This window comes from Hyperoodon ampullatus (assembly GCF_949752795.1).
Source record: "Hyperoodon ampullatus genome assembly, chromosome: 7".
NCBI classification, from domain to species: domain Eukaryota; kingdom Metazoa; phylum Chordata; class Mammalia; order Artiodactyla; family Ziphiidae; genus Hyperoodon; species Hyperoodon ampullatus.
This window is the reverse complement of record NC_136920.1, coordinates 26,265,852-26,291,461: the sequence shown is the minus strand read 5'-3', so window position 1 is coordinate 26,291,461 and position 25,610 is coordinate 26,265,852. Positions and strand designations below refer to the sequence as shown.

Sequence of the window (25,610 nt, the reverse complement as noted above, 5' to 3'; positions counted from 1 at the left end):
GAAGTGGAGGAGGCGGGACCCAATTCCCGCCTCCAGAGTGAGCTGGAGTGAATCAGAGACCTCATTCATCCTCTCCCTCCTTCCCGGGATGCTGAACCCCTGCGGGAAACGCAGAAAAGGGCCATTGCCACTTTAAATGACTCAGGAAGTGAAAGCAGGCCGCCTGACGGGGACAGGGAAAGTGGAACCGGGGCGGCGCGGGGGCCGGCGGCACCGCGATCTCGCCGGGGCAGCGGGGGGCCGAGCGGGCGGCGCGGCGCAGGGGCCGACGGGGGCGCTGGGCGGCTGCGCCGGAAGTGCCCGGAACGCCGGAGGAAGCGCAGCGGCCGCCAGGCTGCCGAGCCGGCGGGGGTACCCTGTGCTCCTGGGCTGGGGGCGGGCTGCTGGGAACAGGCGGCAGCGGCGCCGAGGCTGCGGGACACGGCGCGGCCAGTCTGCGGGACGGGCCCCGGGTGGAGAGGAGGCCGCGCCGAGGCCAGGCGGCGAGCTCTGAAGCCCGGAGACCCGGGCCGCGGCACAGCTCCCACATGGCCTCCGGAGGGGGCGCGGCCTTCGAGGAGCTGCCGCACGACGGCACGTGTGATGAGTGCGAGCCCGACGAGGCTCCGGGAGCCGAGGAAGTGTGCCAGGAATGCGGCTTCTGCTACTGCCGTCGCCATGCGGAGATGCACGGGCAGAAGTTCCCCCGGCACCACCTGGCCGAGTACGTCCACGGAGCCGCCCAGGCCTGGACCCCGGGAGCCCGGGGGGATGGGGCGGGAGAGGAAGAAGTCGAGGCCCAGGTAGAGAACGAGAAGGCCCTAGAAAGCGAGGCCGGGGAAGAGAGCGAGTCCGAGGAAGACTGTGAGTCCGAAGAAGAGAGTCAGACGGAGGAGGAGAGCGAAGACGAGAGTGATGAAGAGAGTGAGGAAGACAGTGAGGAAGAAATGGAGGATGAGCAAGAGAGCGAAGCAGAGGAAGACAACCAGGAGGAAGGAGAATCGGAGGCGGAGGGAGAAACTGAGGCAGAAAGCGAATTTGATCCAGAAATAGAAATGGAAGCGGAGAGAGTGGCCAAGAGGAAGTGTCCGGACCATGGGCTCGATTTGAGTACCTATTGCCAGGAAGATAAGCAGCTCATCTGTGTCCTGTGCCCAGTCATTGGGGCACACCAGGGCCACCAGCTGTCCACCCTAGACGAAGCCTTCGAAGAACTAAGAGTAAGTATTGGTCATTCAGAGCATAGGCCAGGAGGTCAGGACACCTGGGTTTCAACTCAGGTGGCCTCCCTGTGGCCACATTAACTTTCACCATGTCCCTAAAAAGCTGGTCTGTTCATCTTGTTGGGAGCAGTGATTGTTGACCCTTTTTGATTGAAGTCCTTTGAGAGTAAGATGAAAGTTCTGGACTCTGACCCTAGGAAAATAAATGTACACGCAAAACCTAGTTTACAATTTCTGGAAAATTATAAGCCTCTGGTCTCCGTATCCCAGGTAAAGCATTCCTTGGGATTTTGACTCCACTTAAGCCTATTCCCACAACATCTTCATTGTTGAGACTGGTTAAGGCTCTTGACAAGGAATTGGTAAACCATGGTTTCGCCATATGAATCCAAGCAGGTGGTTCCTCTATAGTGAAAAGACTCCCTGAGGTTGTGGTTTTGGTGATAATTTCATGTGTGCCCCTGAGTTCCTTTTAGGTTCTTCATGTTTGGTAGTTGTTTGGAAAGGCGGGTGAGAAGGTGGAGGCAAAATTGGGATGGGAGTGGGTGTTCCCTGGTCCTCTATCTTTTGCAGGAGGGCAGGGCCTTTATCTTGAACCTTGCTGGTCCCCTAGGACAGTGTATGGAAATCTTACAAATATTGATAAATATTTGTTGAATGAATGAATTTGCAGATGATTTGCTTTTTATTTATATTGTGGATATTTACAATCAGTGAGAGAGACAGCTGGAGTTAACCAGGCAGGAAAGTTTGAGTGATCAGTTCATTAGTTATTGTTGTCATTATGACATCTTTTGTTTCCTGAAGCAACCTTGCAGTTGCTGGCACTGGGATAACAAATATTTTGATAATGAAAATCCCCTATATTAAGATTTTCCCCTTTTTTATAGTAAAATGCACACTCAAAGTGTGTAAAAATATACGCACAGTCTAACAAATAACTATAAAGCAAATAATAATGTAACCTCCACCCAGATTAAGAAATAGAATATTAGGAGCAATATTGAAGCCCCATGACCTTTTTATAATTTTCTAGTTATAACCATCTCCTTTTTCCATAGGTAACCATTATCCTGACTTTTGTGGTAATAATATCCTTGCTTATCTTTATACTTTTACCACATATTTATGTATTTCTAACCTTATTTGAACTTGACATGATTGATATTGTATTGTTATCGTGCATTCTTTTGGGTTTTGCTTTATTTTTTCAACACTGTGTTTGTGAGATTCTTCCAGTGAGTGGCTGTGGTTTGTCCATATTCATTGTTGTATAGAATTCCATTTTATAAATATGCCACAAGTTACCTATTCTGTCAAGGGTGAACATTTGATTTCCAGATTCTGGAACTTCTAGTTATTATAAACAGTGTTGCTATAAACATTCTTGTTCTTATTTCCTGCTGCACATCTGCGTACATTTAAATGGAATATAAACCTAGGAGCGTGATTGTTGGGTCACACACTGTGCGTATCTTCAATAATATTAGATGTTGCCAACTGTTTTCCAAAGTGATTGTACCAATTTGCATTGCCATGAAAAGTGTAAGAGAGTTCCTTTTGCTCAGCATTTTCACCAACACTTGTTATTACAGAATTTTTAGTTTTTGTCAGTCATATGGATATGTAATGGTATCTTCTTGTGGTTTAAATTTGCATTCCTCTGGTCGCTGATGACTTTGAGTATCTTTTGTATTTCTTCTTTTGTGAAGTACTCATTCAGGTCTTTTACTCATGTTTCATTTGGGTTGTCTTTTTCTCATTAATTTACAGGAGTTTTTATATTTATATTTTTGACTGTGGTTGATATGGGTTACAAATATCTTCTACTCTGTTTTTCCTTTTTCTTTTTTAAAAAATTGTGCCTTGAACAGAGAAGTTCTTCATTTTATTGTAGTAGAATTTATCAATAACTTTCTTTATTATTAGTGCTTTTTGTGTCTTGTTCCACTTAGTATTGATTTTTGGGTAGTGGAGGTAGGGGCTTAGTTTAATTTTTTACCCTGTACAGATAGCCAGTTGCTCTAGCAGCATTTATTGAAAAGCCTATCCTTTCTGTACTGATCTATGTCACCAGTCATATATCAAGTGCCCATATGTGTATGATGTGTTTCTTGGCTCTTGTATTTTATACCATTGATCTGTTAGTATGCTCCTGTATGAGCTACATGTTTTCTCAGTTACCATAGGTTTGTAACATGTCTTAATATCTGGTAGAGCAAGTCTGTCCACTCTGTTCTTCTAGAAGAGTGTCTCAGCCAGCCTTGGCCTTTTACATTTCCTAGAATCATATCATGAAGTTCTGTATTAAGAAAAAAAACAAACCTGCAGGACTTTTTTTTTGTTGTTTTGTATTGAAATTATAAACCAATATATGAAGAATTAATACCATTACAAAATGAAGCCTTCTGATCCATTTATTTAGGTCTTTTGTATTGCCTCACAATAAAGTTTTGTAATTTTTTTTTTCTGAAAGATCTTGTACATCATTGTGTAATTTATTCCTGGATACTTACAGTTTTATAGTATTGTAAAAAATGTTTTTAATTTTTGTTTTCTAATTGTATATAGGAATATGATTAACTTTCATATATTTTCATATTAAACTGTCTTACATATTCTAATAATCTGTAAATTTGTTCTACACACATGATCATATTATTTGCAAGAGGGAAAGCTTTTGTATCTTTTCAGTCCTTATGCCTGTTTGGTTTTTTTTTTTTTTTTTTTCCTTGCCTTAATGCTTTGGATAGGACCTCCAGTATAATGTTGAATAGAAGGGATAGTGAATATTTGTGCCTTGTTCTTAATTGAGGGGTAATTCATAACATTTCACAAGTGTGCTAGTGGGTTTTTTTTCCCACAGATATATTTCATTAGATTAAGAAAGTTCCCTTCTAGTCCCAGTTTGTTAAGAGTTTTTCTTAATATTGAATGGATATTGAATTTTATCAAATGCTTTTTCTGCATCTGTTGCATGTTCGTGTGATTTTACTCTTTTATTAATGTGAATTACATTAATTGATATACTTATTAAATTAAATTTAAAAATCAGTATTATGTTCACATGTTTCAAAAGCCTCTTTTTCACCTTTGGTAACCACTTTTATTAGCTTTTTGCTTATCGTTCAAGTGTTTGTTTTTACAAATACAGGTGTGTACATATATATGGTCTTATTTCCATCTCTTCATTAGTATATTTTACAGTTAAAACAACCTGGCATTTCTGGGAGAAACTCAACTTGGTTGTGATGAAGTATCCTAATGTTTCTGAATTTAGTTTATTAATAATTTATGTAGGATTTTTTCATTCATATTTATGGGAGAAATTAACTTGTAAATTTCCTTTCTTGTAGCGTCCTCATGAGATTTTGCTATCAAGGTTATGTTGGCTTCATAGTATGAGTCAGGAAGTATTGCTTCTCATGTATTTCCTCTCTCTTTAAATGCTCTGGAAGTGTATTATATAAGATTGGAATATTTCTTCCTAGAATGATTGGTAGAACTGACCATGGAAACCATCTGGATCTGAAAAGAGAGAGAGAATTAATTTTGTTGTTTTGTATCCAACATTGGATACATTTGTTTTGTATCCAATCCATTGACTGTGGATTTAATTTATTTGGTGGTTATAGGTCTGTCCAGGTTATGTATTTTTCCTTAAGTCAATTTTGATAAGTTACATTTTCCTAGAAGTTTGTCCATTTTGTCTAAATTTTCAAATGTACTAGTATAGATTTGTGAATCATATTCTCTTGTTATCTTTTTTCATGGTGTAGCTATCCTCTTTATTCCTTTAAGAACAGTAAGCATGTTGATTTATAATCTGTCACTGATAATTCCAGAATTTGAGGACTTTATAGATCTTTCTCTGCTAGCTATTGCTTTTGAGGTGTTTTTTAGCTTTCTTTCTTTCCTTTTGTGCTTGTTATGTTCGAGTAGCTTTTCATTGCCTTTGAAAAATTATTTGTGGGGATTTCCCAAGCCTTGGCCTGAAGCTGTAGTCTTCGAAAGAGGATTTGAGTTTGCTTCTGATAAGGTCTAAGTGTACAGCTTGTTTAGGACCCCCTTAAACTAAATTAATTGCATGAGAGATTTCTTGGAACAGGAGGTGCCTGCCCAAATTTACAGCCTCTTAAAGAATTTCTTTCATCCTGTCCTGTACCCCATCCCCCCCCCACCCTGTTTTGTTAGGCTCCAAGGCATGGGTCCCCACACTCCTCTTTGGAGGGTGAGATAGCGGCAACTTTAGTTTGTCTTTACTCTAGGATTTTACTCTTTGGCAGGGGTAGGAGGGTCAAAAGTCTGTATGGAAAGGGCCTCCTTTAAATGTCCCACTCTGAGCATGCTGTAGGCTTTGCTTTCTTTTATCTTCTTTCCTCCTGCCCACCTCACTTGCTGCCTATTATCAAATGCACATCCCAGTTTCTTGTGATCGGTAAATGTACTCAGATCAATAGAGCTGTTTCCTATACTCTGCTTATGTTAACATTGGAACAGTATTACTTAAACTATAGACCTTATTAGATGTTCACCAGTTTTTCCTCTAATGATTTCTGTACCAGGGTCCTCTGGCCATATTACATTTGCTTGTTTTCGATGATCATGATAGTTTTGAGGAGTGCCAGTCAGGTATTTGGTAGACTGTCTCTCAGTTTGGATTAGTCTGATGTTTTTCTCACGGTGAAACTGGAATTGTGGGTTTTGGGGCAATGTAAATTCTCTTTTATGTTTTGCTTTTTTCACTTATCAGCATGTCTTGGAAATCACACCATAGATCTGCCTATTTATTTATTCATTTTAGCTGTAAATACTCTAGTGAGTGTGAGTCATTAAATTCTTAATTTATGATATTGTGTTTTTCAACTATAGAATGCCTGTTTGGTTATTTTTTTTAAAGATCCATTTCTCTTTATCTTTTGGGATCTGATTCTTGATTATATGCCGCATTTTCATGATTATTCTCATCTCATAATTTTTCATTCGATACCAGACATTGTGTTTAAAAGAACTGTAGACCCTAGAGTCATATTTTTCCCCCTCAGAAAGGGCATACCATTTGCTCTGTTAGGCAGCTAGGATAAAGGGCTGATCGTTTTTATTCAATAAAAATTTGAACTTGGTTAGAGCTTGTTTGTAGCTTTAATTAGTTTCATTTCACCTCTGGTTTCATATATTTTGAGGGCAGTGACAAGAAAGTAGGTCTCTTGGAATATTAAAAGTGGCTTGGCATGATGATGGTGAGAGAAGAGGATCTTTGTTATACTGCATTCATTCATTCATTCACCAAGTATTTATTGAGCATTGGCCAAGGGCAGGTGCTTTCTAAGCATTGAGAATATAGCAAAATGGAAGAAGTCCCTGCTTCTACTGGAGTATACATTGTGTTGGAAGGAAATAGAGAACAACAAATGCTCAAATAAACATGTAATAACTGTTAATAAAGAAAAAATAAAACACAGTGTGGGATTAGAGAGGAACAGGAAGTATCCTAGCTCTGCTGCTTGCTTTTTGACCTTGGACAAGTTATTTAACAGTTTGGCCTTGTTTCTGTATCTCTAAAATGGGTATAAAGTTAAGAAATCAAGTAGTGTTTTTGTGAGAATAAAATAACTTAGTTTGTGGTAACACTTTAACAATGCTTAACACATTGTAAGTGCTCTTTAAATGTTAGCTGTTGTTTTTATTATTAATAATAGGAGGAGTCTAGTTAAATGCACAAGTTTAGAGTTGAGAGGGATTTGAACAATATATGTTTTGATATCTCAGTGCCAAACCGGGCTGTGAGTGGCTAATATTGGTGGTAGAAGCCCAAATTGTTGGCGAGGGCTAGAGTAAAGCACACTTCAGAGTGGGCCAGAATGGACAGAAAACCAGGGTAACTGTACAGAAAGAGGGGATCCGAGCAGAGGCTATGTGAAGGCTAATGCCTCAAGGACTAAGGTGAACACCTTGAAGGGATAAGTTTAACCCTAATCACTGAAGTGACTTTTAAAGTCCTACCTTTCCTCTTGTGCTGTTTTTCCAGTTTGGCTCCAGAGCATTTGGTCTCCAAAGGATCCTTTGGGTCCAGATTTGAATTGAGCCTGTGCTCCAGCTTTATCATAGGAATATAGTTACACAGCCCATATTATGACCTCACATCTGGTTCATAAACTCTCTTCTCAGATATGCAGGTTTCTCTTATTGTGACCGTATTTCTGGTTCTGAAAATGGGTCATTGGGTCTGACAAAGGAGCTTGATCTGGTTCATGGATATTTTTATATGAAAATTCTTAAGCTGTCAAGAGAATTTGCATTCATAGCTATATTTAATGAATCATTTTGTTGAGTAATATAAGTGCAATTACATGTATTCAGAACTCTAGACCAGTAATTTAAAAAATTATTTTGAACATAACCTACAGTAGGGGAAATACAGTTTACATTGTGGTCTAGTTTACACACACACACGCACACACACATGCTTTAACTCAAACGGAGCACTGTTAACCTTATTGCATATGATGTGTTCTGTTTGTATTCTATTCTGTTCAAAAAAATTTCTGGATTCTCCCAATAAATTGATTTCATTGCACCCTAACGGGTCACGTTCTGTAGTTTGAAAAACACTTGTCTCGTTCACTCTAAGATCACCTGAAGAAAAGGTGGAGTCTTATAAAATGGCAAAGGGAGAAATGATTGGCAGAGTTCTGCAAGTACTTATAAGCATCTGTGGAGTTCTTAACATGGCTTTGTTATGGACAGATCCCAAAGTTTTGAAGCCACTCCCTTTGCCCTTGAGTGTGTCTTTAAGATGGGTATTTGGGAAGAAGAATGTTTGGTTAAGTGACAGTGGGAACAACTGCAGGGGCGCCCCAGCGAGGGGGCTCTAGTGGCTGGGCGGTCGGGAGGGTACAAGCATATGCTCGGGACAGCTGTGACTCTGGAGGGGCTGGAGACGGGGGTATGCCGCTGCTGTGTCTTGTAATGGCCGGTGGCTCTGGCTCTGTGCTCAGCTTATAAGCAGCTCCGGCAGGGAGGCAGAAGGTGGAATGTCTGCTGTAATGTCCCTATTTATGTTTTTATTCTTCTTGACTGAAAGGATTTGGAGTACCTTCTAATAAAACCATGAAGCTCTGTCTACACAGTGGTTCAGTCTGTGTCTTATTTATTTGTATAGAATAAGACAAAAGCTAAGACTAAGGTAAAGGGAATGATTGAAACTGCCACAAATGGTTGATGGAAAGTTAAAGTGAGGGCTGCCGGTCTGGGATTCTCCGTCTCAGTCTACTCTTCAAAGTGTACTTTCTTTACCTGTAATAAGTCTGGGACGTATGCAGTGAAGAGGACAGACAGGGCCCTAGCTTTTACCCTTTAGCTGGGGAGAGAGATAAGGTAGAGTAAATTTGGATGGTAGTGTGTACCCGAGTGAGTGGTGTGGCAGGAGGGCAGGAGGGAGTTACTTTCTGACCAGGTAGTCATGGAAGGCGTCTCTGAGCATGTGACATTAAGGCAGAGACCTGAATTATGAGATCTTGCAGAGATCTAGAGAAAACCTCCTGTTGTGTTACCACTCAGTGCTTTTTGCATAAAGTCCAGTGATTCATAGCAGAGATGATCGGTTTGGTTCATAGGACTCTTCATAAAGGAATTAGCTGGCTCTTGAAGTGAGAGGAGTAGTGTAGTTCTAGCAATTGTAATGTGCTGTTAACACAGGTGAAAATACTACTCTATGGAGGGAATATGAGCTTATGGGGATCTCTTTGACAATAGCTCCGTTTTTCAGGGGATTCAGCGTTCATGGTGATGGCACTTCATTAAAGAGAGCCTGGAGGGCTTCTGCAGGGTTAAGTGGAGGGGAAGAGTCATTTAATTGTGTTCAGTTAGGGACGTGGACTCTTCCCACAATCTTCGTTATTAAAATTACAGTTTATAATCTAAGAATTAAGAAAAAGTCTGGGAGAAGAGTGGTTAAGGCGGGAAGAATGGTGAATGCAAAGGCTCTAAGGTAGGGGTGAACTTGGGGTGTTGGAGGGACAGCAGAAAGGTCACTATGGAGTATATTGGAATGAAAGAGGAGTGGGAAGTAGGTTAACAAAGTAAACAGTGTGTTTCTCACCTTGTTGCCACATTTTGGAATCACCTGTGGAGGGAGATTCTTTAGAAAATACCTGTGATTGGCCTCACCCCAGCCTTAAATCAAAATCTTTGGGGATGATCAGGTATTTTATAGAATGTCTTTCTATTGAGATTTATCTTCTTTTCATGTTATGGTTAGACTGGAGTTACTGTTTTTACGAGGAAGACCACAGAATTAAGGGTACACACTGTCAAGAGAATTGTTGAGAGAAAAGGTCCAAACTTTCCCTGCTCTCTCTCCCAAGAATCCAGGGACCTCTTTTTCCTCTTCCGCAACCTTTCAATCAGAATAGATTAATAGTTTAATAGGCATATTGTACTATTAGGTGACTGCTTTTCAGGGTAAGGTTGCCGATGCAGTAGGTGTATTATTCTTAAGCCCCTCTGGGGATAAAGGACTATGTGCCTGTGGCACCACTTTTTCTTGACCACAGCCCACAACATGGAGGTTGCCCTGCTGTCCACTGATAACACCCACCTTTTCTTTTCCCTTGCATCGGACCCAAACTGAGAAGCCAGAGATCTGTCAGTGTCAGTGCTCAGTGTGTCTTCTGCTTGAAGTTACAGTTCAATCTGGGATAGCTAGCTCAGTTTCATGCTCCTGTTCCTGTTGTGGGTTTTAGTATCCAGAGCCAGGGAGTAAATTTGTTGTGCGGCAGGAAGGAGCACAGAGACTAATGGACCTCTCAGAAGAGAAGACAGAGTACAGACCAAGAAGGGGTAAAACAAAAACTTCAGTGCGGATATGTGGGGTAGAGATGAGAGTCTTGTTTGTGGGTGTGTGTGTGACTATGATAGGGATCAAGCCAACATGACATTGGGGGATAAAAAAAATCAGTATTGATGCCCTTTTCAGATGTCAAAAATGAATCAAGAATGAAAAAAAATGAAACCAACCAAGCAAAATCTTCCAGATATTCTAAGTGCTCAGTCTATAATTTATGGCAAGTAACCATATAGGCAATGACTGATGTACATTGTGGTGTGCTAAATTATTCTTGTTGAACATTTAATTATAAATTAAGCTCACTTCAAATGTATTTAGCTAGTTTTTGATCGGGTAGCAGAGCAATCTGCTTTTAACTTCAATAGGATATTAGAGAAAGCATTATACTATATCCAAACTATAGCATATAGTTAGTTTTTTTGCCAAAAACTGGTGTTTTTAAGTTAATTTTATTTATGTGAATAGTTTTTGAGTACTTAATGTGTGCTGCATGACGGATATTGATAAAGAAAGATGCCTGACATCAGGAAGCTTATAGTCTTTTCACATGCTTATTTGCATATAAATACTAGAAGAGAGGTACAAATAGTATGTCATGGGGACTCAGAGAAAAGAGAAGTTATTTTCAGCTGGAGGCATGGAATCAGGAAAGATTTCTTAGAGGAAGTGGTATTTGAGGTGGGCCTTCAAAGATAGATAGGATTTTACCAGGTAGATATGATAGAGTGTTAGGCAGCTGTCCTCTGTGTTCCCATAGCAATAGCCTGTACTATTATAGCATTAAATACAGTGTACTACATCAGTATTATTTCTTCCCACCATGTCTCTGTCTTGCGTCGGTCATAAACTCTTCTTCTGGGGTTAGGACTGTATGTTACACATCTTTGTGTTCCCAGCACCTAGCACAGTGCCTGTTGGAGAGTAGATGTACATGAAATATTTGGTAAATGTATGATATGAAGTATAATAATCTCAAATAGTCACAGGGCATCAATGAAGAACTGAAAGAGAGAGTGTTGCATAGTGATTTACTATATCAGTGTTTACATTAAGTTCAACTGCATCTGAAATAATGAAATAATTTGGAAAAATCCAAAATAACAGCAGCTCAAACAAGGTGGATGTTTTATTTTCTCTTGTATAGAAGGATGTAGGCAGTCCAAAGCTGGTATAGAGGAACCATGCAGTTATTAGGAATCTAGGCTCTTTCTACCTCTGCTCTGCTATCCTTAGGGTATGGTCCTTGTCATGGACCAAGATGACTCCTGGAGGTCCAGCCAGTACATCTGAGTTCCAGGATAGCAGGTACGGGAGAGTGAAGATGGGAACACCCCTTTACTTTAAGAGAACCCTCCAGAAGTTGCACGCATTGCTGCTTATGTTTCATTGGCCGGAGTTCAGTCCCATGGCCTTATCTAGTTGCAAGGGAGGATGGGAAACAGTCTTTTCTTCAGGCCATGGTGTGTCCAGCTAAAACTGGAGTCTCTTACTAAGGAAAAATTGGGAGAATGAATATGAAGACCAAGCAGTCTTGCCTTAATTGGCTTTGCAGTCTATGGGTTTGAATCCTGGCTCTGCTACTTATTACCTGTGTCATGTTGGAGAATTCACTCAGTCTCTCTGAATCTTGGTTTCCTCATCTGTAACAAGGGCATAATAATTATTTCTCCTTTTTGGGTTGTAGTGAAGAACAAACAAGATGATACATGTAAAGAGCTTAGCACAGTGCCTGGAATATAACAATCCCTCAGCAATTAGTGACTCTTACTCTTATTATCCTTACAGAGTCAACTAAGGTTCTATTCTGCGTTCAATTCCAGACCAGGTAGTCTGGCAGAAGTAGAAGTTCGGACACCAAGTTTCTTTCGGTGAACACTGTTCAGCCCCCTCTCCTTCTGTTCCTTCTGCCTGCTCTATGCTGGTGGGTAGATAGGCTGGTGAAAAACTTGTCTTCAGAGAAGAGGCTCCTGTATATTTCAGTGTCCTGCTGGTGCCATGTGCACTAGCTAACCAAAACACAGCTGGTATGTCTAATTTTAGGTTCACAAGTCTTGCTGGTTGTCCTCTTTAAATTCTGTTTTACATTCTGAACTGTAGGAAATTTTTTTAGAAGTGGAGAGGAGGCAGGGGCAGTACACCCTTTACTTTCTAGTTAGAAAATAGCCTCCATTTTCTTTCCGGTAGGCAGTCGCGGGGGAAAGGTTAGAGGCACCCCTACTGTTGTCCACCCTGTTCTTTGGGTCTCTGTGAACCATGGCAGGGTAACCTGTGTTGAGTGAAAGACTCTGACTTCATGTGTGTGAAGAATGGAAATGCTAGCTTTTAGCTGAGGTTATAAAACTAAGAGAGTCTAGAAACTCTTATCTGCTGTTGAATTTTGAGGCTCTTTCCCGAGATTAGAAGAATGATAATAATTATTAAGTGGCTTTAGGTCAGGTGCTTTTCACCTCATTATTTCAGTTGATCTCAATGTAACTCCCACAATAACCTGTGTTATTCTGTTTCTCATTTTACAGATGAGAAAACTGATACTCAGAGAGGTTGAGCTTTGTGGAAGTTCACCTAGTTTATAAGTGGAAGGATTAGGATTTGAATCCAGGTCTAACCCCAAAGTACATTTTCATTCCACCATCCCATTTAGCCTCTACTCTTAATTATTCCCACTTACATTTAACCTTTCTAAGTTGTACTGACACAATCTTCTGATGTTTATTATCTCAATGAAGGTATTTAGTAGATACTTTATGAATATTCTAGTCAGACTATTAAAACTATTCTTTCCCTTCCATCTGGATTTTTCTTCCTAGATATTTTACAGAGTATTTTGATTGGTATCAGATTGTTTTGTTCATTTTTTTCCATTCAGCACTCCTCTAGCGCAGTACTTGATACTTAGTAGTCAGTCACGCAATAGGCTGTTAATCACTTAATAATAACAATAACAACAATGATAACTAAAATTGATTGAGAACTTAGTAGGTACCAGGTTCTGTGCTATAAACTTCCTACGTATTATGTCATTTAATTTTTACCACAATTCTTTGAGGTACAGTTTCGTTAAGATATTTTTCTATATTGTTTGAAATTAGTGGCATGGTGTTTTTTTCCTTTGATCTATTCTTTCAGTCAGGTGGAGTATTTGGGGCTGTAGGGAATTTAACAGTGAACAATTCTAAGTACTGGTCTCATGGAGCTTTTGTTGTAAGAGCAAAACAGACACAAGCAAGTTAAACAGTAAGTAACATTTTAAATAATGATAAATGCCATGAATAACAAACTAGGGGAAGGAGAAAGAGAGTGACTGGAATGGGGAATGAGAGAGAGGCTGTTTAAGGATCTGACAAGGACTGGGTATAGTTAGAGCCAGTGGTGGGAAGATCTGGTGGCATAGTGATCTGAATGGAGGAGGTAAGCGAGTGTAGAAGCTCTGAGATGGAATAGGCTTACTGAGGATAAAAAAGGTGGCTGGAGGATAATGAGTCAGGGTTCCAGGTAGGGGGTAGTAGATGAGGTCAGACTGTCAAGTAGGCCATGGTAAAGATTTTGGATTTCCTTCTGAGTAGCCATAGACTGTTTAAGCAGGAGAATGGGTGATCTGATTCACGTTCTTAAAATTTCCCTCTGGTGCCTGTGTGGAGAATGGAATGTAAGGTAGGCGAGTGGGAGTGGTGATGCTCCTTGGATTAGGACCAAACAGGGAGTAGTGGAGATGGTGAAGAGTAGTTGGACTTGGCCTGTGTTTTAGAGTTAGGTCTGAAAAGACTTGGGGGTAGGTTTGCTCAGGCCCAGAAATTATTTTGGATCTGAGCAACTATATAAAGGTGGTTGCCTAACATAGGAGTGGATTTGGAGTTGGAAAATCAAGTCATGTGAAGAAGATAGTAAAGAATTTTTGGACATGGCGCGGTGAAACTAAAATTTTATGGCGTACTAAAATTCAGTTTCATTTCCTTTTGTCAGGGCTTTGCTTTCTGATTGGATTCCTTAGGAGAACTTCTTACATATTCTATCTCCCAATCCTTTTCCACTGTTTCTCCCAAACAAAACCTTTTCGTAAAAATGATAGAAAGTTGGATAGATTTTTTTTTTTTAAAGTATGGTACCAACACAAGGCTAGTGGGATAGGAAAAAACCAAAATAGGCAGCCAGTATTCTTTCTGAACTCAGCATCTTCTGATTCTTTATAATACAGAATTCAATATTTAGGAACCAGTTTAGGATATTAAGTGATTTACACTTACATGTCTACTGACACATGACTTTTCTTTTGGTGCCCAGCTGGTTATTGGCATTAGACTAGTCTGACTCCCATCAAAGTACAGAGACTGGTTGTCAAGAAATACTTATTCTGATGTCCCTTTTACCTACCATATTCCACCTTTGTTTCTGCCTCTTGCCCATTTTCAAAGAATGTTTGCATTAGAATGAGCTGTATTATTTCTGTGTTTTGGAGTGAATGGATGGACATGTGTTTATGAGGTATTCTGAACCCCTTTGAAGAAAGACATGCCAACTTCCTTGGTGTTCACATACAAGGACCCTTAGAGACAGAAAACTTTCAGAGGGAGTTCTTCCAGGGGTAGCAACTTCAAATGTCTACAGGGACCAGAAAGGTAATGTAAATGAGAGAAGCCAGCCAGGGTAACTATGGCAAACTGGAGGGAGCTTGCCTTGCCTAAAGCGGGTAGTTGCTACTCAGCTTCAGCTAGTTGCTGCTATGTGGGAGAGGGAGCCCAGTACAGTCATACCTTTCAGATTTTTAGAAGAAGCTGGAAATCTTTATTATGTCGTATCTCCTGGTTTTTAAATGTTAACAATGAATTTAAAATTCCTAGTATGCTGTGTGGGACAACACTCTGAAAACACAACAAAACAAAAGTTGTGTAGGCTGCAGCCTGCAAATCTGTAGGTTCTGATTTGGCCCATTTTCCTCATTTACAGGTTGAGAAACAGAAACTCAGAGATGTAAAATGACTTTTCCAAGCTCATATAGCAATGAGTAGGAATGGAGCCTGAGTCTCCTTTCTCTTTTGCAATGCCCTTTACACTAGGAAAGTTAAACTTTTTGGGGACTTTGAGGAACGCTCAAGTCCCTTTTCATAGAAAAGTGTGTGTACATTCCAAATTGTGTGTACAGTTTTGGGGATTTCAAACTCCCGGAAATAGATACATGAATACTGGGTAGAGAACCCTTTCTTATACCTTTGGTTCGTGTTTGCACGCAAAGGGAACAGTGCCCCAGTATTTATACTTAGGCAAACTCATGGAGAGAGACGCTCGAAGCAGAAGCCCCAGATCTGTCCTCTCTTCCTCCCTCCCTTCCTTTCTGTATATTAAATCTTAATTAGATAATAGGAATAAATTTAAGTATGTGTAAGACTCTTCCTACTACTGTTCCCACTACTAGTCCCTCCAGTCACTGCTTTCTAGTCTTTTACATACATATGTATCACCCATAAAAATGAATAGTTTTATTTTTTTAATAAATGATATAGTATGCATTGTTTTGCAACTTTTAAAAAATTCAATGTGGTGTCTCATTCTTTTTATTTGCTATATCAGATCCCATTTGTTAATTCCATAGTTTATTTTGGCCACCCACTATTGATGGATGTTCAGGATGTTTCCCGTTTTTCAGTATTACAAGCAGTGCTGCAATAAATATTTTTTTTCATACCTCCCTGGCCCATGTCGGTGCTTCTCAAGGGGAGAAAGTGAAAAATGGACTTGCTAGGCATGTGATTTCAAAGTAGCTTTATTATATTATATCAGCAACATATGGAAATCCCCAACCTGCCCAAAGTCTCTCATCACTCGGTATTATCAAATCAAAACTTTTTTTTCAATGTGATGGATAAGAAATGATATGATAATTACAAGTAAGTTAGAGCATCTTTTACATCTTTTCATATGTGTATTAGCCGTTTCACATTTCTGTTACGTTCATATCCTTCGTTGGGATTTCTTTTGTGCTTATTTGGCTTTTTCTTATTTATAGGAATCTCTTACGTATTTTCACATTATTCTTGATACCAACCTCTTCTCTTGTATATGTTATAAATCTTTTTCATTTAGATCTTTTTGTACCTGGTTTTGCTACTGACTAGCTCTGTGATTTCGGGGACATCATTTGACTTCCACAGAACCATTTCTCTCTATTGTACGGTGTGAATACACTACCTTTTAGTTATTGTGTTACTGTGTAATGCTAGTTAAACAGTGTATGGGCTCTGTGACTTGGGGGTTTCTCATTTGATTTTCACCAGCCATTTTTCTCAGCTGAAGTGAGAATGCACTACTTTTTAGGTTTATTGTGAAATGCCAATGAAAGAGCATATGAAAGTGCTTTGGAGAATAAAGAATACCTTCAAATGTAGGCATTTTGCCCTTTCTTTGGCTTTATTATGATTCATCCCTAGGAGTTGGCTTTTATGAAGCATCCCCCATCTCCATAGATGGATCAAATTTTGAGGGGTGTTACACAACATAGCACTTGTCTTGTTTTAATCTACACTCTTCTTGGGGGAGGAAAGAGGTACATAAACAAGATAGGCTCACATTGAACTTCTGTGTTCTTGGAATGCATTGTGTGGAATGGAGGTGAGGAAGAGCAGTATCAGGCGAATCTCTCTTCTTCACCACTCACAGTGCTTGCCCCAAGGACTGACGTAGTATAATCTGGCCATTTATTTATTTATTTTTTTTGCGGTATGCAGGCCTCTCACTGTTGTGGCCTCTCCCGTTGCGGAGCACAGGCTCCGGACGCTCAGGCTCAGCGGCCATGGCTCACGGGCCTAGCTGCTCCACGGCATGTGGGATCTTCCTGGACCGGGGCACGAACCCGTGTCCCCTGCATCGGCAGGCGGACTCTCAACCATTGCGCCACCAGGGAACCCCTAATCTGGCCATTTATGGAACCAAATGTCTACAAGGTTAGAATTCTTCTAACTTCTCAATTAGAACACAGGTTTCAGAGGCAACTCTTCCATTCCACCACAGTAGGGAAGTCTGAAAGTATCATCTATTCCAGTTACCTTTTGACTGATGACTGCCCTCTGCAAACAAATAATTAACTAAAACATGATACTACCCGATGGTATAGGGACACTCATACTCAAATACCACCTTAGACCTAGACAACCCTGTGCCCCTGCCCTATGCTTTTGAGGGTCTTTCCTTTGGCCATGCCTGCCCCCTTCTAGACCACTCTCCAAGTATCCAGGACCCAAGAATTACCTGATGAAATGTCCTGACCCTGCGTCCAGGGCCTGCAGAGGCTCTTTTGAGCCCATCCTCCCAAAGATGGACCAAACCATTAGACCCCACCCCTGATATGCGCATTTGTAGGTCCCAGGTGTGGCCAAGGTGACTGAGAGAGGTGTGCCCAGAGCTTGGGTGTATTAGCTTGAACATCTGTGTACAAGGCTCCTTGAGGTGCAGGAAGGGACTGGGGTGTGAGAAAAGAAAGGAAGTGGCTTTGGGGCCAGGGTTGTCCATTTGTACTCTTACCCAGCCCTGCTGCTGTCAGAGGAGGGTCTGCCCAGAGGACCCTCTCCCTTCTGACCAACTGCTTATTTAGGGGGGAGCGGTTAAAAAGCCATTGGGGAAGGTTTTTTTCACCACCCGTTTAGAGGCTGGCTCAATACAGACCCCAGTTATCTCTGAGAATATTCTCAGAGAGGGGTGGGGAGGTAGTATGGGTGAATTTCCTGAAGGAAGAGTCTCTTTGCCTCTCCTCTGTCACTCCCCTGTGTAGGCAGTGCTGCGGATGCTTTGTAAAAAGGAGGAAGGATTCTGCTGACACACTGTTTTTATGAAAGAAGGCTAAGGGTTCCCTTATCTCTCCACACGAGGCACATCTGCCTGCAAACAGGCTGTCTGCTTCTTAGGGATTCCTTCGTCGCCCTGTTTCTCTTCTGAATGTTTTAAGGCACAGTTTGGTGCATTCCTTTCTGTTCTCTAGAGCAGGGGGAAAGTCATAATATATCAAAGGCTCTTGCTGAAGAGCTTAAAATGGGTGCTGGCAGCTGGGATGTGGGGGAAGAGAGTTTTCCAGGGACAAGTGACCTGCTTGTTCCAGCCAATGAGAAGCAGGTTAGAGGAATGATATCACCAGACAGTCTTTATTGTCTGATCATCTCATAAAAGCAGGATTGTGTCTGGCAATTTAACCCTTTTTTAGGTACTTTGGGGCTCATGCACTCCTCTGGTGTGTGACCTCCAGATTCCTTTTCCTACCTGTCTGCTGTGAGACCAGAGATGAAAGATTTCGATTGGTGAAGAAATTTGGAAAGTTGTCATCATTTTAAAAGTAAAACTAAAAATACAAATTATTAAAATTTAGAACCACAGTTAGGATGGGAATGTCAGCTAAGCTGTGTTTGGAGAGCACATCTAAAGCAGATATCGGTCTTAGGTTACATCAGACTTTTACTGTGTAGACTTGGGAGAGAAAGGAGGTTAGAGGGGAAAAAAGGATTTAGGCTTTAGTCTGTTTTAATCTACATGATGGAGTCTTACTAAGTAGGTCCTGTTTTGGAGGAATTGGAATTTCCCCCCCAAATTTGGAAACTATATCACTGATTCTGAGGCCAATTTTGAAGAACAGACATTTGTAGTAGTTGTTTATATTGTGCTTATTTATTGTCCCATACCCATAAAAATGACAAGTCATTTTACTTACTCATACCTCCTTTCCAACACTGGTAGAATGAGAGTGATTATCCTATCCTGTCCCCAAGGAATTGAGATAAGAAAATAAACTAATTCATGTGACTTTACATTGTGCTACACACATGTATTATTATAAGGGCATTCATATCTTAAGATTGCATATTCATTCATTCGTTAGTTCAGCAGACTTTTTGGAACACCTTCTTGATGCTGAACACAGATAGAGATAAAAAGTGTAGTTCTTACCTTTAAGGAATTTAAAATATTGTGAGGGAGACAGACAGTAATAATAAATATGTCTCATACATCTATTGTCTTTAACATGTGCCAGGCCCTGTTCCAAGCACCTTGATGTATATGAGCTCATCTTGTCTTTCTACAACCCTATGAAATGGGTACTATTATTAGCTTCATATTATAAGGAAATTGAGGCGCTGAGAGGCTAAGTGATTTGCCTAAGGTCACACAAATCTAGTGGTAGATTTGGGACTTGAATCCAGGCAGTGTGGCTTTAGTCTCTGCTTTGAATCTGTGCTGACCAGTACAGTAGTCACTAGCCATAGATGGCTTTGGTGCACTTGAAATGTGGTAAGTCCAAATTGAATTGGGCTGTAAGTGTGAAATACACACTAGATTTCAAAGACCTAGTATGAAAAAAATGTAGAAAATACCTCATGTTGAAATTACATGTTGCAATGATAATATTGGATATACTGAGTTAAGTAAAATGTATTCAAATTAATTTCCTTTTATTTTTGTGACTACTCAAAAACTTAAAATTATATATGTGGCTTGCATTTGTGGCTTACATTACATTTCTGTTGGATTTTGCTAGTCTAAATCATTATAATGCAGTAATAACAACAATATAATAGGTGACATTTATTGAGCGCTTACTATGTGCCACATACTGTGCTAACGCCTTTACAAATAGCATTTCAATTAAGCTTCAATATAACCCTTTTTATAATCCTCATTTTATCGAAGTGGGAGAAGTTTTCAAGAAAGTCAGTAATTTGCCTGATGTTAGTCAACTAGTTAATGCCGACCCCAAATTTGAAACCTTATATTTCTGACTCAAAAACCTGTATTCAACTGAATACACTGAAATACCATTTCCAATTAGGGTTAAATCTTGGGGAATTTTCTTTGTTTTTATTTTTGTGAGAATATTTAATATTGCATACTTCTGTATTTGTGATGTAGAAGTTTAAAATAAAAATCACTTGGTCATAAAATAGACATCCCAGATAGAAATCTCTTTTGCAAAGCCTCAGCCCTCTGCGAATACTGGTGCAGTTGAGCCCTGAGATGAAGCAGTGAGTCAGCCTGTACAAATTGCATTTAATTTTCATTCCAATTGTTCTCTCAGGTCACTGGGCAATTTATGTCCTGACCCTCTTTGTCCATAGAGAAGAGGAAGAGGGGCAACACATCTTTCCTTGGCCCTTTAGTCCTCTTGGCTGATAAGAAGAAATTGCCTTCCGTTTCACTGTCCCATGAAATGCTGTCTGTGTTCGAGAGAGCAACAAAATGCTATCTAATGACCCCTGACTTTTCTTTCTTCTAGAGCAAAGATTCAGGCGGACTGAAGGCGGCTATGATAGAGTTGGTGGAAAGGTTAAAGTTCAAGAGCTCAGACCCTAAAGTAAGTATTGTTTTGGAATTAATCGGATATTGGTACCCCAAGTATTTCATTCTCCTTGAGCTAAATTTGAGGGATGTTAATGACGATCTATCTGAACATTGCATCAAGATCTAATTAAGCCTGCCCATCAAAAGCAGTGTTCTAACATGCCTAAAGATAAGTCGTCTATTTTTCCCCTTCTCTATTTTATGATTTACAACACACAATCGTTCATTGTTTTCTCTGAACTGCAGACAAGTGCATTTTTATTTATTTATTTTTTTGCGGTATGCGGGCCTCTCACTGTTGTGGCCTCTCCCGTTGCGGAGCACAGGCTTTGGATGCGCAGGCTCAGCGGCCATGGCTCACGGGCCCAGCCACTCCGCGGCATGTGGGATCCTCCCGGACCGGGGCACGAACCCGTGTCCCCTGCATCGGCAGGCGGACTCTCAACCACTGCACCACCAGGGAAGCCCGACAAGTGCATTTTTAATCTTTTACCGGGCCTTCGAGACCACTGGCCTCTGTGTCCATTAAATCCAACCAAAGGCATCAGAGGTACCATCAGCTTAATGCTGGGGACTGGAACAAGCTCAGGCCTATCCAGTTGGTGTTCAGTACTAGCGTCTTGTCACTCCGCCACTTAACGGGAGCCAGCTGCCACTGTGAATACTTTTGTCCTCATGACCTGGAGTCTGGTCTGGGAAATGATTTAAGCTTCCCAGCTTTCTTTGCAAGATGTTGGGGGCTGTAGGATTGATATTCTGGGAGATGCCATACCAGGGTTGTGGGTGGACTGGGAACTGAACGTGCCAGAGGGATTATGACTAATGTAGCCTCCCTTCTCCTACTCAGGCGTTTGCTGTGGTACCACCCGGTACTGGTGCCAGCTGGCTTTGCCTGAGAGTCAAAGCCTTTCACAATTAAATAGGGAAAGGAGCATGATTTTATTTGGCTTTTTAAACTGTCTTTTTTTTAATTAAAAAATTTTATAAGGGGAATAAGACTAGCGTTTCTTGAGCACCTAATAAGAGCCAGGCACTGTGCTAGGAGCCTTACATACCTTTTTAAAGAATTGCGGTAAAATATACATAATGAAATTTCCCATGTGAACCACTTTTAATTGTGCAGCTCAGCAGCCTTAAGCACATTCACATTGTTGTGCAGCGTCACCACCATCCATCTCCACAACTCTTTCCATCATCCCAAACTGAAACTGCACCCATTAAGCACTAACTTGTTATTCTCCCTCTCCTCTTACACACTTGTGATCATTGCAATAACCTTGTAAATTAGCTTTTATTTCCCATTTTATTGATAAGAACACATTGGGGTAACTTTTGTCGATTTTCTTAGCTCAAAGTAGAAAGACCCCCCTCCCCCAAAACTACTTATATGAAGGTAGTTTTCCTTTAGTGAAGATGAACCAATTAATTATTAAAGATAACAGAAAGCTTTTTTTACCGAGTTTCTCTGGTTTCTGGGACAACAGCTATCCTGAAGGAGACAACTGTATTTCCTCTTTCTGCCACACCCACATGCTTATAGACAGTGAAGAGCAAGAGAATGTGTACAGATTACACTTAGTGGCTTCTGTGCATGATGATAATACAGGTAAAGGGCTTTGGGAACCTTTATGAATGCACATAGTGCTTCTGATGGGAAACTTGCCAGAGCTGAAAGAATTGAGTAGTCCCCATGAGAGCAACTGGTGGAAGCCTCAGGATTTTCCTACGATGCATCATAAGCTAAAGGATATTTGTTAGGACCTCACTTGATCTTGGATATGTTTATACACACTCACCTTTCTTTCATCTTCTCTTTGTCTTGCCCTGGATAATTTCCCACCAGTCTATTTTATTTTCAAGCTGCTTTCTAGCCTAACATATGTGTACGCCATTTTTCCCTGGAGCCAGATTGAAGAAGGACCATCATAATTGCAGGATGACTGTTAGATCACAAATAGGGGATGAAAAATGGGACACTTAAATGCATAATTTCTGCAACAAAGAAAATTTTCCCAGAAACAAATTGGTGTCTTCCAAAAGAACTCATTAAATTTTTAGTCTGTTCTGTTTTCCCCCCAAACCCCACCATCCTTTTTTTAAGTTGGCTTATTTAAGAAGAGCAGAATCTCCTAGGCTTTATGACCTGTCATTTTCTGGCACAGCAGCTTTACATAGAAGCACTGACTGAGTCATGGAGCACTGAACTGCCTCACTTCCTCTAGAATTCCCTAAAGCCTCACAAAGCTTGATTAGTCCAGACACTGAGGTCTACTGGGGACTGAGTTAATTTTTACCTCTGAGTTTTGCCAGAGAGGAGTGGAAGATGCCTAGATTAACCTTTTATTAAATTATAAAATAATATATGCTTATAGATTTAAAATACAGCTATCCATAAAATATAGCTATCCATAAAGGAAAAATAAAAAAATACAGCTATAAATAAAATAAATAAAATAAATAAATAATAAAAAATACAGCTATCCATAAAGGAAAAATAAAATGGATTTCCCTTAAATTAACCACTATTAACAGCTTAGTGTGTAACCTCCTAGACATTTTTTCACGTGGAAATACGCTTCTAAGATATTTTACAAAAATTCTACAATAGCTGTGGTTTTATTACACAGAATATCTTAAACATTCTTCTATGTCAGTAATATAGACTTCTTAATGAGATGCCTCATTTTGTCCAAAATATTTGTCAGACATCCTCTTTTCTTCAGAGCATTGGTTCTTAAACTTTAGTGTTCATGAAAATCGCCTGGAGGACTTACTAAAATACAGAGTGCTGGACCCACCCCCAGAGTTTCTGATTCAGTGTGTCTGGGGGAACTAGAAACTGTGCTGGACCTTGGTTATTTTCCTGCCATCTTGTGTTTTGGTTTTCTTCGTTCTTTCAGCAGATAGCCAGAAGAGCCCTTGTAAATTAAGTCCAAATGATTTCAACCTTGAAAAAAATGAAATACATAAAATTCCAGGCTTAGAAAACAAATAAATTGAGCTGAGGGAGCAAAGCAGTAAGAGAGGGGAAGGGAGGTAAACTGAGTCATCAGCTCGGGCTCCCTGAGAGGACAGGGTTCCTTTAAACAGCTATGTCCAACAGAGAAGTAGCAAAGCCAAAAAAAGGGAAAGGAGTCCTGGTCAGGAATTAGGAGGATGATCAAGGCCGTCGCCATGGTCCAGGAGTGGGCTGAGTTCTAAAACCAGAGGAGCAGCAGGAGACATCAAATCCCAGCTGCTAGGGGTGAGCCCAAGGACAGGTATGAGAGCCAGAGATGGTTGGTAAATAAGGCACAGGTCCAGATGAAGTGGTGTGAGTGCATGTTGCTGTGGTGAGCCCTGTTTTAAAGGGGGCAGACCTTCAGGGATCCAGAACTTGTATACAGTGGAAATAAATTTTTTTTTTTTTTCGGTATGCGGGCCTCTCACTGCTGTGGTCTCTCCCGCCGCAGAGCACAGGCTCTGGACCCGCAGGCCCAGCGGCCATGGCTCACGGGCCCAGCCGCTCCGCGGCATGTGGGATCCCCCCAGACTGGGGCACAAACCCGTGTCCCCTGCATCGGCAGGCGGACTCCCAACCACTGCGCCACCAGGGAGGCCCGAAAGAAATTATTTTTAATAACAGTCTTTGTTTAATTGGAAGTGGTCTATTAAATAATCCTAATGCGTTTGACTTGATCCAGTTTGCAAACATTTTTTTGCAGCCAAACTTTTCAGAAACATCTGTTACACAAAGCAGCATTTTAGTCGCTAGATTTCTTATATTTATGCTAGACTTTGGGGAAATAAAAAGATGTAGTTAATCAGGGGTATATATGTGTGTCTATGTCCGGACTAGATTTTTAGGAAATTTAAAGCATCTGCGTTCTTTACAGCTTTCCTTTGTAGTGACTATGCAATTATCTGTCATAGTTTACCCAGAGGAAACTGAAACTTAGAAAACACATTGATTTTCTTCCTTTCCTTCCCCCTGCTCAGTCTCCCAGAAAGTGTTGAACTAAAGTATAACATGCTAAGCTCAGTCTAACTAACCTCTCATTATGCAGTTAATAATAGCCATTTTCTCTATGATATATTGATTGCTTTTCTTTCCATGTAAGGTGCACCATTCACTGTTTCCTATAGCTGGTGTGTGCTTGAAACAAACAGTTAAAACCATGTTTGTGTATCTCAAATTCATACTAATTTATTAAGAAGTTATTCTCGAAAAAGCATCTTAAACTCGAGCCAAGTGGTTCACATTATTTTCTGTGACTGGAGTGGGATTAAACATAGGATCTAATCATACTAAGATTGTCTAAAATATAATCAGGTTCTTTTCCTTATTTTCTTCGATCTCTAAAGGTATTCTTACTGAAGTATGAAACCAAAGAATTGTCTAGCAACATGAAATGAGTTAAATAGAACTGAGGATTGTTTTCTTGTTTTATTTTTATTTAGCATTTACAGAGCATTTTATAATTGCAAGAGGACCTTACAGACCTTTTTAATAGCCGATATCACTGACATGGAACATAGCCCAGTCCGTCACTCCAGTGCTAATCAGACTATTGTTAAAATGGTAGGTTTTGCATGTACAAATAGTAATGGATATAAGCAAAACCTAACTTGAATTCTTGGTGTTAGTGTCCTGTTACTCACCTGGGTCAGGTCAGGCCTTGTGCTGGTCCTTGTCCTGCCGCAAGATAGAAGTATTCACTGGGGCAGTATTTATTCATCCTTCTAAAGCAGAGAGTTGAGATGCCTCAGTTATGAAGTTGGTTCATTCAAAAGTGTTTCTTTGGTTGGAAGGTTATTAGAATTACTGACTTATTTCTTTTCATTTATTTATTTATTTGGCTGCGTCAGATCTTCGTAGCGGCATGTGGGATCTTTCGTTGCGGCACTCGTTGCGGCACTCGTTGCGGTGTGTGGGCTTCTCTCTAATTGTGGCGTGCAGCTTTTCTCTTCTCTAGTTGTGGCACGGGCTCCAGAGTGCGTGGGCTCTGTAGTTTGTGGCAGGTGGGTTCTCTAGTTGAGGTGCGTGAGCTCAGTAGTTGTGGCGCATGGGCTTAGTTGCCCCGTGGCATGTGGGATCTTAATTCCCCAACCAGGGATCAAACCCATGTCCGCTGCATTGGAAGGAGGATTCTTTACCACTGGATCACCAGGGAAGTCCCTGTTGACCTATTTCTTCACTTTACATAAAAAAGAAGTAATCTTGGAAGACATGAATTGTGTTTATTTTACCTCTGTATCCTCAAGCCCTACTA

The 25,610-nt window shown here is 40.6% G+C and overlaps 1 protein-coding gene across 1 annotated transcript in view; it reads left to right on the top strand.

Moving 5' to 3' along the window:
- Positions 1 to 527: 527 nt before the first annotated feature.
- TRIM44 (tripartite motif containing 44) overlaps positions 528 to 25,610 on the top strand; it is a gene marked incomplete at both ends in the record, with an annotated part of 109,827 nt that continues 84,744 nt past the window's right edge. The window contains 2 exons of the mRNA XM_079708927.1: positions 528 to 1,199; positions 20,294 to 20,371. Of these exons, the coding sequence (XP_079565053.1) occupies positions 528 to 1,199; positions 20,294 to 20,371 (750 nt within the window). The remainder of the gene's footprint in view (positions 1,200 to 20,293; positions 20,372 to 25,610) is intronic.